At 41.6% G+C, this 18,569-nt stretch overlaps 9 protein-coding genes across 9 annotated transcripts; 4 read left to right on the top strand and 5 right to left on the bottom strand.

Moving 5' to 3' along the window:
- Window positions 1-1,187: 1,187 nt before the first annotated feature.
- On the bottom strand, window positions 1,188-1,716 carry SS1G_08947 (conserved hypothetical protein; the record flags this gene model as incomplete). The annotated part of the gene is made up of 2 exons (XM_001590133.1): window positions 1,188-1,346; window positions 1,441-1,716. 2 exons carry the CDS (start codon window positions 1,714-1,716, stop codon window positions 1,188-1,190), a joined length of 435 nt encoding a protein of 144 aa, XP_001590183.1.
- A 581-nt stretch (window positions 1,717-2,297) lies between these two features.
- SS1G_08946 (conserved hypothetical protein) lies at window positions 2,298-3,167 on the bottom strand (the record flags this gene model as incomplete). The annotated part of the gene is made up of 2 exons (XM_001590132.1): window positions 2,298-2,572; window positions 2,627-3,167. The coding sequence occupies 2 exons, from the start codon at window positions 3,165-3,167 to the stop codon at window positions 2,298-2,300; spliced, it is 816 nt and encodes a 271-aa protein (XP_001590182.1).
- An 803-nt stretch (window positions 3,168-3,970) lies between these two features.
- SS1G_08945 (hypothetical protein) lies at window positions 3,971-4,802 on the bottom strand (the record flags this gene model as incomplete). Its single annotated transcript, XM_001590131.1, has 3 exons — window positions 3,971-4,099; window positions 4,205-4,372; window positions 4,473-4,802. The coding sequence occupies 3 exons, from the start codon at window positions 4,800-4,802 to the stop codon at window positions 3,971-3,973; spliced, it is 627 nt and encodes a 208-aa protein (XP_001590181.1).
- Window positions 4,803-5,106: 304 nt separating this feature from the next.
- On the top strand, window positions 5,107-6,068 carry SS1G_08944 (predicted protein; the record flags this gene model as incomplete). Its single annotated transcript, XM_001590130.1, has 2 exons — window positions 5,107-5,595; window positions 5,661-6,068. 2 exons carry the CDS (start codon window positions 5,107-5,109, stop codon window positions 6,066-6,068), a joined length of 897 nt encoding a protein of 298 aa, XP_001590180.1.
- A 1,794-nt stretch (window positions 6,069-7,862) lies between these two features.
- Window positions 7,863-8,021, top strand: SS1G_08943 (predicted protein; the record flags this gene model as incomplete). The annotated part of the gene is made up of 1 exon (XM_001590129.1): window positions 7,863-8,021. One exon carries the CDS (start codon window positions 7,863-7,865, stop codon window positions 8,019-8,021), a length of 159 nt encoding a protein of 52 aa, XP_001590179.1.
- Window positions 8,022-8,472: 451 nt separating this feature from the next.
- On the bottom strand, window positions 8,473-8,810 carry SS1G_08942 (predicted protein; the record flags this gene model as incomplete). Its single annotated transcript, XM_001590128.1, has 3 exons — window positions 8,473-8,560; window positions 8,611-8,702; window positions 8,787-8,810. The coding sequence occupies 3 exons, from the start codon at window positions 8,808-8,810 to the stop codon at window positions 8,473-8,475; spliced, it is 204 nt and encodes a 67-aa protein (XP_001590178.1).
- Window positions 8,811-10,869: 2,059 nt separating this feature from the next.
- On the top strand, window positions 10,870-12,225 carry SS1G_08941 (hypothetical protein; the record flags this gene model as incomplete). Its single annotated transcript, XM_001590127.1, has 3 exons — window positions 10,870-10,953; window positions 11,009-11,580; window positions 11,643-12,225. The coding sequence occupies 3 exons, from the start codon at window positions 10,870-10,872 to the stop codon at window positions 12,223-12,225; spliced, it is 1,239 nt and encodes a 412-aa protein (XP_001590177.1).
- Window positions 12,226-13,073: 848 nt separating this feature from the next.
- Window positions 13,074-14,096, top strand: SS1G_08940 (hypothetical protein; the record flags this gene model as incomplete). The annotated part of the gene is made up of 2 exons (XM_001590126.1): window positions 13,074-13,872; window positions 13,990-14,096. 2 exons carry the CDS (start codon window positions 13,074-13,076, stop codon window positions 14,094-14,096), a joined length of 906 nt encoding a protein of 301 aa, XP_001590176.1.
- Window positions 14,097-14,864: 768 nt separating this feature from the next.
- Window positions 14,865-18,020, bottom strand: SS1G_08939 (hypothetical protein; the record flags this gene model as incomplete). Its single annotated transcript, XM_001590125.1, has 5 exons — window positions 14,865-15,063; window positions 15,386-15,487; window positions 15,572-16,604; window positions 16,773-17,871; window positions 17,925-18,020. The coding sequence occupies 5 exons, from the start codon at window positions 18,018-18,020 to the stop codon at window positions 14,865-14,867; spliced, it is 2,529 nt and encodes an 842-aa protein (XP_001590175.1).
- Window positions 18,021-18,569: the final 549 nt, after the last annotated feature.

Raw genomic sequence — 18,569 nt, 5'->3', positions numbered from 1 at the left:
TAATAAAAATAAGGGAAGCGTGAGATCAAGAGCTAGAAACGAGATGACTCAAATACCCAGTCAAACCTATCAAGCTTGGCTGAACTAGTAGTCAATTAAGCGATATTTCGAATACTTGCTAAGATTAACAAGAATTGGTGTGACCTACAAGACTCGTCGAACCGTTTAGTAACTGAATGATACACGTGAGGTGGTAGATGCCGGGTCAGATAGACAGGAGAGGTAGCTTGAAGCAAAACCTCAGGATATGGGACTTTCACACTTCCGGCCCCAAATTCGTCTGGATATGGTCTACAAATGTTCTCGGTGTCTCTGAATGAGGAGGGGAAACAAGGAACATGAGCAAGTACTACAGTCCCAATCCCAGCTACACCTTATTCACCTCGTTATCAAAATCAATTCCAATTCTTCCGGCTTTTCATCATAGAGGACATATTGAACGACTTTCTGGTCATTTTAAGGACGTAACATAACATAACAAGTTAAGTGAGCAGCAAGAAGCTGAATTCAAAGCTCAGACTCCACTTATTCTCATCACATAGGACTGATGCGGGAAACCACACTTGGTGGGAGACTCGCGAGGTTACCTAGGTGATGGAATCTAGAGTTTGGTTTGTGGAAATGTGCTCCCAAAGAAGCAATCTACACGGATGAGTAGCTTCCCCGGGGTCTGGCACTTCAAAACCGGCACCGTGATCATCTGAACTTTGCATGGTTCAAGTAAATGCTGTAGGAGTGTGCAGACTCTAATGTAAAGATATTGAAATAACGACGAAGTTCTCCCAAAGGGGAGTAAATAAATATATTGCATAAGCAATGAGGGTATTCACAAGAGGGTGGGCATTGTAACGATGTTTGGGAATACAACAACTTTGAGGCTCAGGTTTGATAACAAATACTTCGTTCTGACCTTTAAGAACATAAATTATCCCCGCCAACATCACGTCATCCCCATATACCCCACTAAATATCAAATATGAGGAGAGCTGAAGACTGACCTTTAGTCTACAGGTCATCTCAAAAATACCGAATACAGCTTCAATAGTAACAGAGCACTCGGGACCTAAAATAACTGAAATCAAAGCTTCGTCAAGAAACCAATGTGTACATATCACTTGCGCAACCCTCAAAAACAAGAACGGTGCCCACTTCCGTATCCCTAAGTATATGAATCGATATTTTCAATCTTACATTTTCTCCCCCTGAATGGTAGCAACGACTTTCCTACTATGTTTGCTAGCTCTAAACTCCAAATACCATATACCCTGCCAAGTACCCGTATTCAACTTTCCATTCGTGATCGGAATCGTAACACTGGCTCCTACCAACGCCGATTTGATATGTGCCTATGATAATTAGCATCTGCACCAAAACATCTCTTCACCATCCCTCCCACAATCCAAGGAAAAGCAAAAATAACAAACAAAAAGAACAACAAACCGGCATATCATCCAACCCCTCCGCACTATGTCTATACAACTCTCCCTTCCTATCCTCAGGCGCAATCCTATCCAACGCATCACTCATATCAGCCCTAACATCCTCATCCCAATTCTCATTCAAACTCAGCGCACAACTCGTATGCTGAATGAATAAATTCAGAAGTCCAACTTTATAGTTTTTGATTTCCGGGATCGAGGATACGATGTGGTCGGTGATGAGATAGGAGCCGCGGGATTTGGAGGGGAGGGATATGGTTTTTTGTGTCCAGGACATGATGGCGGGTTTAGTGTAGCGGGCGGGGGAGAGGGAACTGGTGTAGGTGCTTGGGAGGAGCAGTTTGAGGGGGAGGGTCCAGAGGGCGTGGAAGAGCGGGGGAAAGAGCGCGATGAGGAAGATTAGGATGAAGAGGATGTATAAAAATGGAAAGGACGATGTGGGTTCGGTGTTTGTGCGGGAGGTTTTATCGTCGTCTGATTGCGTAGATGAAGAGGAGTTTGAGGATGGCATTCCAAAAGATTTTGGGTGTATTAATTGAGTTGCTTAGAATTCTAGTGGGGTTTGTGGACGTCATGGTTCGAAAGCTGCATAGAGTTAGTTGACAGGGGTTACACATTTATTTACATCACATCCATCAAGCAGTTATTTATTTGTGTAATATTCACTATGCAAAGTCTCTGCAATTGGATGAATAAAATTGAGTGACTATCGAGGAATTTTTTGGGATATCTGCAAATATCAAAGCCTCATTTCTACCCAGTCAATCCATCAGCTGTCCTAAGCTGTTAATATTTTGACCTCTAAACGCCATTCCCATGTCTTCCATTGCTCGGATGACACTGTAATTATCCTGCAATTTATTGAACGCCGTTTTCTTCCTTGATATCAGCTTCTTCCATTGTTTCATCATCGCCTCCGGCTAAAACAAGTGTCTTCGGCACATATCCTTCTTCTGGTCCTCCACCAGGAGTAACAGCTACCACATCGCCTTTCTCATCAACAAACTCAAAGTTATACCTTGACAATAAATGTGGAATTGCAGAGAGTTGAGGTCCATATCTTGCTGTGTTATCGTAAAGCTCGAAAAGTGGTACTGCGAGGAGCTTCATGTTCTTAGGAACACTTAGTACTTCTGTATATGTATTAGCATTGTCTACTCTGTAATCTAAGGTGAATATATGCATACTTTGTCTAGGAAGCTGAATGTAATATAACTTCTTGCACTCCTTTGGTCTCGTAACATGCGCCGGGATAAATGGGTACATAAAAGTTTCGAAATTCGGCCTCCACCACTGCGCCAATGTATCTCCAATTTCCCACTCCTCATTCACACCCTCCCCGCTAAACTGTGTTCCTACAGGTGCCAATCTCTCATTTAATCTCTGCTTGAATCCCTCTACTTCATCATCTTCGGGCTTTAAATAGTCTCCAGGAAGCTTGAAGAAGGCGTTTGCGATTTGGAGCATGAGAATATGAGGATGGTTGTGTTCGTGGCAGACAAGAATCCCTTCACAGGTACGTCGCATACCATGTTCGACATAATGTTCCTCTAAACGTTTGAGGCGCGCAAGGACGGAGGGGTCTTCTTCAGGTTGGGTTTCTTTGGTGCCGAAAGTGTAGTTTGAAAGAGGATAGAGACGAATTGTTTTGGGTTGGTTGGCATTAAAGGATTTTGGAAGGATGGGAGGATATGAAGTCTGCAACGCGTTGGTCGTTATAGTAGACATCTTGTAGATATACCAGGTAGAAGATGCGGGTTGTTTTATGATGTGACAGCTTGAGATTGTCGCAAGTTAACAATAAACAGAAGCTCGGACGGTGAGTGCGGCCGCCTCCATCCACTTAATTCCCGAAGACAAATCCTCGCCTAGCTGACATGAGCAATCAATACATCCTCCTATTTATCTGAATTTGTTGGAACATTTATTTTGTCATTTCACTGTTATCTCTGTAGCAGGGACATGGTCATGACTAACCTATAGCTGGGTTTTGCTTTCGCAATGACTCCAACAATATTTCTTAATATCTACATACGCACTATCACAACTGGCCTGAAGCCGCGTCTTGCCTACCTTATTCTTGGCCTTCATGGGTCTACTTTTGCGGTATCGAAGTTTGTTCTCAAAATTCATCAAATTATCCTGATTAATGCAATCACGCCAATGGCACTTTTCTATCAAATACCTGCATGCTACTACACAATCTATGCCGAGATCTTAGGTATCGATGCGGCGAATGACACCATGTTGTGATCTTGCCTCTTTGCACAACTAATAAGAGGCGTTTCAGGTGTGACAGCTGTCGCAGCTTCTAACGAGGCACTACCCCGGAAAGGCAAGGAGGTAGAAGTCTCCACTTGTGATGATTCTGTCACACTCCATAACAAGGCAATCTGACCGGGTAGAACGAGCCAAGTGACATGCAGCGGAAATCACTATGGTAGAACTAAGGAGATGATCCTGCTTAAAATTCTCATTTCGTTTGTATTTACACTAATTGTCAACAATAAACTTCCTCCCCAATGAAAAGTTTATCGATGACCAAGGGCTTCATCTGTAATACGTTGTGATTCGTTGACTTCGGCGGGACGACCTTGTGCTTCAAGAGGGTATGGGGTTACTGGGAGAGATTCAAGGTGTGCTCGATGATGTTCATTGGCCTGTGAGATAGATTAGTATTGAGACCGACAGAGTGTTCATGATCCAGTGCGAGGAAGAGCTTCGGGGAAGGGGTGTTTGGCGTGCAATGCCAGGGTATAACCCACAAATGGTAATCCGCAGTAAGTGCAGTTGCAGATTTCAGGCTTATCGGTATTGATGAAGATTCTTGGATGTCCTAATGGTCCTCCGCCTCCATCACATGCAACTATACGATCGTGTGTCCATCGCACTGGTTGCTGGTGAATCAAGCTGATGGCTGCTTGTGGTGCCGGCTAGAAAAGAGTTAACATTTTGAAGAAATGTTGCTAGGAAAAATCCCGAATAGCCAAGCGCAATAGGAAGTTACGCTGGCGTTGCTCTATAGTAGCGTACCTGTGTTTCCATAATGGTTTGCTCAAACCTAGGTCCAGACATTGCTTTCTCCCTAGGATTCTGACTGCGCGACCATTTTCCCACTCTATTTGGTGCCTGCATAACTCTAAGTTTTTCCGCAGTCTCTACACTTTCCTGCAATGGCGCATCCTTAACGTGTGTCTCTATCGGAAGCTCGTTGGTTTTCGAGACATTGGGAACCTTCTTTGGACCATTTGGGTCATTAATTTCTTGTTGGTCGTTGGCAGAAAATGCGTAGGTCCGTCTGACCGAGATTTGAACTCTGCGAGAAATTTGCCATACGGCTCTTGATCTGGCGGTGGACAACATTATGTTGATGTTTCAATTCTTATAGAGGGGACAAAGAAGTTCTTAAGAGTCGTTGTCGTTCAATTGCCAGATCGCTTACGTAATACCCGTGAAGCTTAATCGTCCATCCTGCAGCCGCGTAAATACTTTTGCTTTCTTTCACCTCCGTGCGACTTGCTGTACTTGGACACTTTGTGGATCGTGGCAGCCGGTGGTTTACGACTAACATTCAACAGTATAATTTCATCCCGCCAATTACTTTACATATTCTCAATCATTATCTTTCTAATTTATTTAATACTGTGAACGAGGAACAATCTACAAAATGTCGGCAAGTGCAGGGACCCCAACGAGTGCGCCAAAAGCCATGTCTTCGAGGCTTTTGACCATGAAATTTATGCAGCGTGCTGCTGCTGCATCTCCTACAAATGCATCGCCTTCTTCATTGGATGAGCCATCGCCAAAACGACAAAAGACGGCACAAAATACTCCTACAAAGTTCAATGTCGACTCTTTGGCCGACAACCGCGCGATTCAAGCAGCAATAGAGGAAGAGGAAGCCAAGAAGCAAGCTGCATTAGATCGAGCAGCCGCAGAAGCAGGAGATACACGATGGGTTCTGAGTTTCGAGGGAAGGAAAAACCTTAATACTCCTAAGAATATATTGCGAGTTGTGCAAACTAGCTTCGCAAAATTAGATCTTCCTTCTCCGACGAAGGTGCAGCATACTGATGATGGCGATAACATTTTTGGAGATGATAAACCATTCATGGTTGGAAGAAGAAGCTTTGGAAAGTTCAATAAAGTTTTAGAGGTATGTGTTGTCTTCCGATTACTGCCGCTTATCACATACTAATAGTTATTGAATAGAAACAACAGAATCCAGATATAGAATTTTCATCACCATCAGAGGAGGAGGAAAGTGATCACGAAGAATCCGCTGATGAAGATAGTGAGGATGACCCAACAGGCGCAAAAGAGTTGATAAAGGCTTCAAAACAGGAAGCAATAAAACGGGCTAAAGAAGAACGAAAAGCCAAGAAGAAGGCAGAAAAGGCGGAACTGTTGGAGCTATCTAAAAAGAGAAAGAAGAAGCATGTCTCATTAAACGGTTTGACATCATTATCTGGCTCCGGAGGGAGCGCATTTGGCTCGGGAGGTGCGAATAAATCAGACATAAAATGCTATACGTGTGGAGGAAACCATATCGCAAGGGATTGTCCAAGGCCGAAGAGGAAACATCAAGGAGATGGTGGGCCACCGAGGAAATCTCAAAGGACGAAATGAAGAAGGCGGGGATTGGAAATGATAACGCATATTGAAAGAGGTTGCAGATACTTGAGAGATCGTACTACTGGACCGGGTTTTTGTCAATCAGTTCAGGAAGATTCTCAAGGATTGGACACGACCGTTTACAATCACATGTCTTTGGGTAAAGGGTCTCTGATGACTCTTATCGCTTGGGATTATAGCAGCGAGGTGCGAAGGCGGGTTTCGCGATCGATCCTTTCGGAGAAATCGCAATCGCCACCAGGTACAGATGAAAGTCGCATCATGAAGTCATAGCAGATCCATAGTACGAATATAATAGAGATATCTCAAACTTTGGTGATACTAAGTGATCATATTTCATTTCCCATTTATGAGCGGCTTTTCCATCATCTACATTACTTTTATAATACATTATCTAGCTCTCAATTGTCTTAACTCCTCACCTGAGATATCAAGTTTTTCCTTGTCTATCTTGACGCACGAACACAAACTGGTATACAACGGATCTATTGGATAGATCACCCCTCTCAATCACTCTTTCTATACCTCACCTCATATTCTTAGTCAGTACCGTACCAGAGGAAAAGAAGTGATGAAATTATCATCTTCCCAATTCATCTTATACTGCTCTGTATTTACTTGTTCCTGCTTTAGTAAAGGTTCCTCTTGCTCAGTACATTTTCTTTTTATCTTGAGTGTATATTGTTTAGTGATTTCATTTTTTGTCTATTTTTGCTGGGAGGGTGGGACTGGTGGAAATGGGGATAAAGATGAAAGTCATATTATTGGGATAAAAACACGTTTATTTAGAGTTTTCGGATACTCTTAAGAGGAAGTTGATAAATGTGTTGCTTAGATTGCTTTGCTTAGCTTATTGGTCCATGAGTTCGCGGGAAATAGTTACGATTTATTCGATGAAGGGAGAAATAGAGCGGGATATGATAATTGGGATGAGGTGAGGATGAGGATGAGGATGAGGGTGGGAATGTTGGAAACTACTTAATATATTAAGCTGAATATAAATAATTAAAGATGATGATACCTTCAAATTTCTCGAGTACTATGCTATGTTCCTGGAATGGACTGACTCACTCGTCTATTCTCGATGTTAATTAGAAACCTAGAATGCTATTATTGTAAAATGCTCTTGGAGTCGAATGGTGGGAGACTCATTGAGGATACTGGTTTCTACAATATATACTGGATAAGGATACCCAGTACTCTTCTCTACTTCTCAAAGCGATATGATGTCATGGATATACTAGTTCATATTGTATAACCAAATACATCCTCGGGCTCTGATGCTCGATTCTGTTTTGGCATGTTCATTTTTTATTCCCACCAATTGCGTGGTGGGTTTATGATTGGTCAATATTTGGGAACGGAAATTTTTGTGTAGTGTGTAATTATCTTGAGCACATTTTTGGGGTTAAGACTGAGAGTTTTGAATTTCATATGGAGATATGAATTAGTTTTTGGGGAGCAGGGTCAATGAAAGATCGTAGATGAATTTGATCTTTGAAAGGGGAGATTTGTTGCTGACTTTATGGGTAGAGAGTAGATAGAGGGAAGATGGTCTAAGGAGATGTTGTATCTAAAATCATATATTTGCTATCTTTGTACTTAACTAGGTTTCAAAAGACAAAGCTACTATGACAGTGATCTCTTATTCTCCTGCTCGGCGTATTTTACAATCTAGGTATTCGTGTTTATATCTCTCTCGCTTCTCGGCTCTCCTATACCTTGCCATGTGAGCAAGACCTCTAGAAACGAATTAAGATCCCCAGGCCTCACCTCTTTATCCTCTTAATGACCAAAAACATCAAGAAGAATGAAAGAAAACCTAGTAAATATCTTGTTCACTGGCTCGATTTATCAATGAGTGAGAAGAAATCCCAACATGTTCTTTATTTTGAGGGGCAGAGAGCGAGAAGCGAGAATGTAGATGTAGGTCGTTATACTCAATGAAACTAGAATGGTATGTGAGGTTTCGATGGGCAAGCGGAAGATATACTTATATTGACAAGCAGTAGGATTAGAAGTAGAAGAGCATTAAACAACACATAAAATGTCAGCATCCTTGCCCTCCCCATTACCTTGACCCGAAACATCTCCACACAGGTGAGCACAGTACGAAGCATTGCATTTGCTTTCGATCAAGTGAACTATAATTACTTCGTCATCCTCGAATTCGCGAGGAAATAGGAGTATGACGGCCACTTAATTTTTTGGAGATAAAATTCTGGCTTGATGTTTGAAAGGGTGTGAGTTGAAACTTGAAAGTGGGTCGAATCACTCAAGGAGTTGAGTGTTATTAGAATTCATTCTTGAAAATTTGCAATAAAAATTGTGTCTGGAAATCCCCTTGGACAGACAGCTGTGCCAAAATCTGGGTCTTGTAAATTATTCCTAGATACTTCTAGGAGTTGCAGCCACGTCGTTGTACCAAAGCTTCTTTTTTGAGGCTCAACGCTCCAGCAAGCATTGCTTGACTCGGAACCGAAAAACTATCGGACCATTTATCCGGCTTACGCCTTTCTTTACACCCTGTGCTTACTTTTCATCCTTTTGTGACGTCTTTCCGCATGGGTTGGACACCATCTGGTGAGCATACCTGTCTGCAGAGACGACATTAATCATTCCTCCTTGCTGCGAATGGTTACAGATAAGAAGAAAAACAGATAAAGAAGTAATTAATTGTAACAAATGCATAAAGATATGCAGATGTTATACGAGCGAGATGAGATACAGTGACATTTTGCCTAGAAACTTGGTGTCTTGGTATCTTGGTATCTGTTGTGCGTATACTCCATACATGGGCCTTTGGTTGATAACAAGATTCTGTGTTCTCCAAATCCATAATACACGACATAGGATGTAGGATGATAAAAAACAGGATGCGACAGCGATAATACGAGTCCTTTATTTACAGGAATTCTCGTACTTCTTTAGTATTTGTAATTGGTACACCTACAATTCAAAAACAACTTCTCTCAAGGAGTCCGCAAGTCCATAGATCTGTAACCAAATCTCAAATTTTCGTTAAACATTAAGCGACCAGACTTTTCCTTACCAGAAGCAGTGGACGTTCGCATCCATGCATCAATTGGGGAGTGGATTTAGGTGGAGCTGCTCATTGCTGATCATCACCACATATGCAGTCGATTTCCTTGGCAATTTTTGGCTGGCACACGGGCAAAGTTCAGTGAAACACGACGAGAAGACATTTTTTATCGGGCGTGAAAAGTGTCGTGTGCTTTTTTTTTTTCGAGGTTGCGATTATCGTACACCACCTGCGTGAAGCACTTCTAGGAGAAAATATATGAATATATCAACTTTCTATATCAAAAAAATGTTAAAAGAGAAGCTTGGTGTTTCGAGTTGGAAGCTTGGAGGTTTGTAGTGGAGATGAGGGACTGAGAAACGGGGAAGACAAGAGCTGGGGTTTAACGACCGATGAAGGGGTAAATATGAAGTGGGTGGAGTACCTAATCTTGAAGAAGAAATGCCATGAGTGAAAAAATGTTCTGTTACGGAACTATTTATAATATCTGAATACGAACCCGAGTTTGAATCCGCTATTGATGTGTTTTGGACTATTGGAACAAAATAGATGACATGAAGTTGTCGTAAGCTCTTCATTTTCCTTTAATCTTAATCAATGATCCTTTTTTGATTCACAAACTCAAACTAAACTCTTCTTGTTTTTAAAAGTAAAGCACAGGTTGCACCACGTTACTTAATCACCACTTCTGCGAATGACCTTGACAGCTGGTAGCCTTGGTGAACATGTGAATGAACTGGTCTTCCCTTGGCTAGCTATTTATGGCAAATATGCACAAGATCCAAGTAAAGGATGGATATCTGAGCTTGGTAGGGAAAAAATACGGTAAATACGATTTGCATACAGCTGCTGGTTTGTGAATGGGCGACGTTGGCCTTTCAGTGATCAGATCGATCTAAGGACTCGCCTGAGTAGATGAAAGAAAGAGTGGGAAGAGGAGAACATAAATATCCTGGGGTCATGATTAGCTAGCTAAATATCAAAGCTAATCAATCCTAGCATTAATGCCATTATTGTCTTTATCATGAGAATTGGTCCTAAGTACCTGGCTAGTGGCTACTTAGTATCAAATGCATATAAAGTAGCCCTACCGGTATTCGCATTATTGTCTATCAATGAACTCCACAGAATACTTGCCCCAGGGTGTTTGAATAAATAATATCTCCAAATCACTTTTTTTCTTTCTACTGTGTGATTCCTTCTCCTCCTTTTCTAACCTGGACACTTCCTCCACTTATACTTTTAGATAATCTTTGAAGAGAGCTCTTGCTTCTGGCTTCTCCACCACAACATAGCCGCGTCACCCCCCTGGATATAAACTTCCGGGTTGTCTGCACAGCACGAACGAACACATTCATTTCACTACTCAACTGATACTACGATTTCGATTCTTCTGATGGATTTGCATTTTACAATAACTTTAATTTAACGACTTTAATACTCATTTATCAATAGAATTAATTATTTTTCTTTCAAAGTTTTCAAACTAAGTTCTTGCCAAGGGGTTCATCTTTATCTCCTACAGTACACCAAAAGAAGCATACGTCATCCCTACGGTCAACACTACGGGCAAATTTTCGATACAAAGGGTTTTTGGTTTCATTTTCTATCAATACAATACAATTCAATACAATACCAATATACTAGTGAGGATTCTTTATAAGGAAAGAATTCCTTCAATTGAGGGCTTTCAGCGTGTTTGACGTCTGGTGTTAGAGTTGGATTGGGTGGACAAGATTCATACGATCCATCATGGCGAATACCTCACTTCCAGATGGCGAACCGCAATGGAATAGTAAACCACAATTCAAACTGCCAGGATGGGCAGAACCAGTTGTAAGTTTTCTTATGCCCACATTATGAAGTCGGATAACTAACAATCCTTTCACAGATCGTTGCTAGCATCTTATTCGGTTCTATGATACTCACGAGAAGACATGGATACAGTATATTCGATAGACAGCGAAATACATATGGATTACTGGAAGAGGAACCGGATTCCGCACGCTCATCCGATGATTTGTTAACTAGAGATTATATGATTGGGAATCGACGGGATTCAGATCTGGATTCGTTGTCGACGACGAAATTTCCTCCCAAGAAAAGGAGATGCTGCGGAACGAATCTTTTAACGCCGAATACTTCAAGGTTTAAGGATCATTATCACAGTAGGATATTACAGAAATTCCCTTTTCTGATCGAAATGTTCTATTGGATTATTACATATGCATTTTATCGATGTACGAAGATCCTGTCGCAAGCAATGTTTTCTGAAATGGGCATTTGGGACGTGGCTCAGGATCATGGGTTAGCAATATTGGAATTTGAGGAATTCTCGTGGATGAGCTTTTTGTGGCCGGTGAGAGAACAGGATGTGCAGAAGTGGTTTTTAAATGGTCATGGGACGCTTTTGACAATCTTGAATCGTTCTTATGCATTGATTCACATTCCCGGTACTGTTGGGTAAGTTTCAAGCATCACTTACATCCGCTTTGGAGAAGAATATATCCCTGACTGAAATTTAGATTCATCGCTTTTTGGTACTACGTAGCACCATCGCATACCACCTTCGCAACAGTCCGCCGAACAATGACCCTTACCAATCTTTTCGCCTTCTGCATCTTCATCCTCTACCCATGCATGCCACCACGTCTTCTTCCTCCTGAATATGGATTCCTCGACAGCGTCGGCCGTAACAACGCACAATCCGTCTGGATGCAAGGAAACTACGTTAACTCACTCGCTGCCATGCCTTCGATGCATTTCGGGTATTCTTTCTGCATCGGCGTCACCATGATCTACCATTCCGGGGTCTTTCGTCGAAACTTAGAAACTGGCGAAGTTAGGAAGAATAAATTCTGGACGCTGTTTTATATTTTCCTAGGAGTTTCGTATCCGCTTTATATATTAATCACGATTGTGGCGACGGCAAATCATTATTATCTCGATGCATTCGTGGCGTTTTTCGTGGCCATTGCGGCATATTTGTGTAATAGAATATTCCTCGTCTTGCTACCGGTGGAGGATCTATTATTTTGGTGTTTGAGATTGGAGAAGCCTATTCCAACGACGGGGGATAGATTTAGGAAGAGAGTTATTCGTTCTTAGATCTAACGGTTTCCGAAATATGGCGTCTTCTATCTCTTAGCCGTCGACGACGATGAGGACGAGAAAGAAGATCAATGGGTATTTACTAGTTTCTTTCCTTTTTTGCACAGGTCGGTAAGAAAGGATTTCTGAGCGAGCATATTCACGTACATCTTACTCTTACATATATTTGTCCTTTGTCTTCTTTTTTTCTTTACTTTTAATGGGTATTTTGGATTGATACCAGCATGGCTTTTGAGCCTTTAAATCGGCGGCGCATGGGGAAGGTTGAAGCTTGTACTTGAAATGAAAGATTATCGACTGCAGGAAAGGGTCTTCATCACATCTACATTTGAATGATGTCGTTTTGATATATTAATCTATTTCATTCATCCAAAAAAAAAAACCAGCAATAATAACCGAGCGCGATCTTCTGGGATAGACTGAAAGTTTAAACGATAGTCAAGTATTAACTGACCAATCAGAAGCTTGAATGTGTCCAAAGTTAATAATGTACCTTAATCGCAAGGCTAAAAGAAGAGCTTCTCTGAAAAATGAGGGGTTTGGAGCTTCTTCCATCGCGAAAGCTCCAAACACGTCTACTTCGATAATTATCAAAGCCTTGTGCCAATCTATCTTTCATCGTATCTTATCCTCCCTTACATTCATTAATTTGGTTAGTTGAATAACAAATTGAATTGAAAAGAATTGAATCTATCTTTCTCGTTCTTTGATCAATTGACTTTGTATTTATTATAATTGCAATCAATTCAATTCAATTCGATTCTAGAATTACTTCGACACGCGACGTGATTTCTTCAAATACACATCCTATTTAATCCCCATCCCCTAACTTTCAATATCCAAAAATGTCTTCTGCAGAGGATTACGCTGCCGCTTCTGGTAATCCATCTGGTGAAAACCCAGGCGATATCGAGATGGGTGAAAATGCACCCGGTGCCGTCGTAATTGAAATCGACGCGTCAGCCGGCACAGAAATTGACACCAATCTGCCCGAAGAAGATGAAGAAGCTTCTGGGCCCGAGCTCCAGGAAACAGCTATGGAAGATATGCCAGCGCGAGTTACCTATATTGATTATTTGAAGAGTCCAATTATTGGGTTATTGGTTGGTCAGGGTGATGAACAAGCTCTTTTACATGCACATCAGGCACTTTTGTGCAAGAGTCCATGGTTCGAAGAAGCATGTGGAAAATTCAGCGATGATGTTAGTGAAAAGCGCATTGATTTAATCGACGAGGATTTAGATGCCGTAGGCTGTTTCCTCGAGTACCTCTACACCAACGATTACTTCCCGCGCAAAATTCCCGGATCGCGAGATTTAGAACATGATCCTGCTATGCCGGATGTTGATGAGTCAGGTGATCAATTACTTAAACATGCGCGCGTGTATACCTTGGCGGAAATGCTGCAACTTCCGAGTTTGAAGTGTTTGGCCAGTAGCAAGATTCATTGCATTAATAGTACGGCGAAGGGAGAGATTGCTTATGCGAGATATGTGTATGCGCATACGCAAAAGGATGATCAGACGATTAGGGCGCCGGTGGCGAATTTTTGGGCGACGAGGAGTCATACTTTGAGGAGTGAGGCGGAGACGGAATTTAGGGAGATGTGTTTGGAGTTTCCACAGTTTGGTTATGATGTTTTGAGTGAGTATTTTATTTTTCTATCTTTTCTTTTAATATCGGTCCTAGACGAAGATTGGGAAAATGGATGGGATGATGTTCGAGTTCGTGTGTTTTTGAACGAATACTAATAGACAATAGCACGTGTACTGGACGAAAAGCTCAAGAGGGAAAAGAACGAAAAAATGCATCCATCACATGGTACACCGGGCAGCTCACGAAAGAGATCTCGTCAAAGTGGAATTTAAGAACCTTTAAAATGGTTGAGTTGAGTTGAATTGGGTTATTTTCGCAGGACGCATTTTTTGTAGTTAGCTATTTGCGAAAATTCATGATGGGTATGTATGTATAGGCGACTGACTATGTATCTGGATAAAAAATTCAAAAGTCATGACATGCATGCATGCATGTGGAGCAAAAATGGGTATTCTAATGGTCACGATATTGGTAGCAAAATGGATAGGATTTGATATGACAAGGAGTTGGTATAACAGACACAGACTAGAAGGAATACTATTGGTAAAGAGGAAGATGGAGAGGAAGAGCAAGAGGAAGATGAAGATGAAAGTGGAGAGAGATATGATATGAACAACTAGGAAAAGGGAGGAGTGGATATTCATTCTCCTTGTAATCTTACTTACTATTAGAATGTTCATATGTATCATTGTATCATATCATAATATGTTATATTATGTCATATAATAACTAGCTAGGTAGATAGTTAATGCATGGGTACTGTACTATATAGCTATCTATTTAATAGGATACCTATCTTATTAAATTTATATCAAGCACTCAGAAATTTTTGCACTGGGCGGTATTATTTGAATTTAAATGTGAATGAGTAGTTTATTATTTATTTATCACATACTTATTAATTGAGATTGATTCTTATAATACACAATATAATCGTATAATACATCATCGAAAACTATCTATACACCCATTTAACCCTTATATAGTGCGATGCAATGTAATACAATATAATATGATAAAAACCCACTAAAATAACATTATTAATCACAAATATCATCTCTTCTCTCTTCTCTCTTCTCTCTTCTCTCTTCTCTCTTCTCTCTTCTCTCTTCTCTCTTCTCTCTTCTCTCTTCTCTCTTCTCTCTTCTCTCTTCTCTCTTCTCTCTTCTCTCTTCTCTCTTCTCTCTTCTCTCTTCTCTCTTCTCTCTTCTCTCTACTCTGCACTCTACACAGTACACTCTACACTGACTCTCGTATATAATACACAGTTCATTTCCTTTTAAATTTCCCTCTGCCTAATCAACAAAACACAACACAGCTCCTTATTCTCTCCTCAAACCACACTGAGCTGAGTCTATAATATATCCATCCATCCATCCATCCATCCATCCATCCATCCATCCATCCATCCATCCATTTCTCATGTACTACTACTACTACTAGTACTAGTACCAATACTATTTATTCCATGCATCATTTCATTCCCATCCAATCCATTTCATTTCATTCCGTAAGTAAATAAATAAGTAATCGCTTAAAACGCTATTCCCTATTTCCGAACACCAGACCAGACCACTCCTTTCCGCAGTAGTTACATTCATACATCCTGCCACGAATGTATAATATCAAAACAATATCAAATACAAGAGCGAAGACCTCATCCCTATTCCCAACCATCATCATCATCTATCATATCGTAATGTGACCCATATCTTTCTATCCTTCCCACATCATCCAAATATTTTACAATGTGAATCTGTCCCTCCTTGTTCTTTCACTTTTCCTCCCATAGACCTTCAGTAAACCTCCCTTGGGTTTCTTATTCCCGTCACCTTTAGCAGATACCACCGGAGTCGCACTAGCCTCTTTTGTGACCTCACGACTTCCAGTACTTCCACGTCCAATTCTCCTCCTAATGTCTTTTTCTTCTGAAGATTTAATAAATCGATGAACAGTCCTATGATCCAGAACTCTTTCCTCCTCATCATGTTTCCCCTCTTTATCTGTTTTAGGCCACATGTATCCATATAACTTACTATGTCTCTCACATCTCGGACAAGATGATCTCGTAAAGTAAGCATCTTTTTGAACAAAAGGTTCTTCACAGATTTTGCAGTTAATCCATGCTGAAGCTGGTTCAGCAAGGAGTGCATGTGTAAGTACATAGTCGCCAGGAATCCGTACATTTGGCGCATGATCCAAGTCTGTTGTTGGTGGTGGGACTACCCCTCTTCGACGACGTCGAATTTTAGGTTGCGGTAGTTTCTTCGAGATTGTCATGGTTGAGTCATCAATTTCCATGTCGGAGCCAAGGTCGGAAAGTGCAGATGAGTCTGCATCATCCTGTAACGCTGGATGCTGTCTGCTGGTATTTGGACTGACAAGAACAGCTTCCCGCGGCGCACTAGCTGCCCTTTGCATCACCGAAGACACCTTATTTGATTGTTTGGCCTTCTCCAACTTCTCCTTTTCCCATAGTGGTCCTCTTCTTCGACCTCCATGGTTTCCTCGCTTAACATAACCTTGTCGTTTAGCTTTCGGGCCAACGGAAGCAGGTTTCTCATCACGCACCACGATCGTTTCTTCGTCAACTGATGTTGCATCAGTTTCACCTGTTCCCTCGCCCGAAGGTGACGATGTAATACTAGCTCTTCTAGATTCCGAAGCAGAACTTGGCAACGCGGTACTGCTAATATTTCCGTAGAACGAGGTAGGAGTAAATTCTTCCACCTTCACAATCAGTTGATTCTTTGGTCGTTTCATCGTTTCCGATGGTGAAGCTGATGGTTCCTCAGAGTCTCTCTTTCGCTTAAGTGTGCTTGACCTTGATGGTCGAGACCTTCCGCGATCAATCGTTGGCTCCGGTACTCCTGGTGTCACTGGTTCTTCCCATTCAACTAAAAGGCTTTGTTGGAGTATATCTGAACCCGGGGAACTAAAAAGCTCACATTCATCCAGCCCACGTAGCAGCCTTAATGGTGAACGTTCAATACTTTGAGATACCCGCCGTCTTTTCGGGGTCGCCGCTGCAGAGTCATCTCCGCTAGGCACTCGCTTTAACGATTTTGCTAGTGATAAAAGGTTGTCATCATTAGCCTCGTCTACATTAGATCCAGGCAGAGTCGATTCTGATGAAGGTGACTCCATAGCAAACGAGCGTCCATTGCGAGCCGAAGAAGCTGATCTACGTGACCTCGGAGGCAGTTTCCGTACTTGTGGTCGTAGATTGACGTCAGGTGTCATCGATTCGGATCGTGATCCAGATACTGAAGAGGGGAGTCGTCGTCTGCGTCGAAGGCTATAACCAGGTGTGTCGAGGGGTGTCGGTTCATGCTCAATCGATAATTTGGGAATTGTCTCATTGCTATCATCAGTGTCCTGGGCCCATCCGTTTTCGCGATTGTCTTCACAAGTCTTGCATAGGCATTCGCAATTATCCTCGCCAAAATAGCTGTCTCCGTATGTGACCGTGATTTCCTCCCCGATTTCAATATCCCTCACTGCGATAATCTCCATTCCGGCACTTCCGGTCGTCATTAAACGAGCATTTGCGCCACAGTCGTGATTTGCGAATCGAGCTGGTCCTAAGAATAGTGATGCGGCTTTGTTGCGACTTGACATGACAATACTAAAATCTCTGCGACTATTATTAATATGTGCTTCCTCCTCGGGTGTCATGACAACTTGGATGCCACAAAGATATTTGACCACTTCCCCTTTCCTAATCTCCCTCCGTGCAACAATTGCCGCTTCATGTGTAACAACGGTATATCGATTTGTGCTCGAAACCTCGAATGGACAATCTGGGAGATAAATATTGATGTACTTCTTTAAATGGCGTCTAAAATCCTCCTTCTCTTTTTCCGACTTGAGACTTTGCTGGAATTTATTAAGACCTGGAAGTGCTAAAAGTTGCGACTCTGCTTTTGTGGTGTTCTTCTCAATGATCACTGAATTTTGAAGTATTTTGGTCACATCTTCCTCTCTAACTCCACGAGAGGAATGGTATGCGACGCGATTTTTGCGAATATTGGTCCAATAGTAAACCTGTCGGCTATTGTTAGAAGTTATAAATTAAAAAACTATTTTAGAAAGCTTACTTGGTCAACAAGCGCATCTGTCAATATATCATCGTATGAGCACAATTGAGCCAGGGTAAGTCGCTCCTTCTTCAATTGATTTGCTTTCGGTGGCATTTTGACGGTTGGAGTGGTGTGTGAGGTGATGTAAGGTGTACAGAAGGTATGCCTACAAAAAAGCCAACGTTCATGCCGAGAGAAGAGGAGGATAATGTTGTACGAAGATGAAATTGCTGACAGGGACTCGAGAAGATTGTTAAATATCCAAATGAGTGTATGGATGTACGGTTTGTAAATCAAAATATCAGAATGAGTGACTCAAGTAATTCGTCTCCTACGACAAAGATATTCGAGCTGGTTTTGTGACCTGTGATACATTCACTTTCTTCTAAGCGGACGACTTTCCCCCTCGAACTTTGCTTGCTCGAGTAGAATGAAGGAGAGCAAATACTTATGTGCTGAACCTAAGAGTAACGTTATGAGGGATTTGAAAATTGGAGAACACGGAAAGGCTTCAAACGGTAAGAGAACGAGGAAAGAAAGTAAGCAGGAAAGAAATAATTGTTTCGTGTAAGATACATGATGACGTTCAAATAGAGGATGAAGTATAATTTTCCACCCCTATTACCCAGTCAGTCTTGATAGGATGGGACAATAGTTAAAAGA

Source organism: Sclerotinia sclerotiorum, genomic scaffold (genome assembly GCF_000146945.2).
Source record: "Sclerotinia sclerotiorum 1980 UF-70 scaffold_12 genomic scaffold, whole genome shotgun sequence".
Lineage (NCBI taxonomy): Eukaryota > Fungi > Ascomycota > Leotiomycetes > Helotiales > Sclerotiniaceae > Sclerotinia > Sclerotinia sclerotiorum.
The sequence above is the reverse complement of the archived record's forward strand: the minus strand, read 5'-3'. Positions and strand labels throughout refer to the sequence as shown.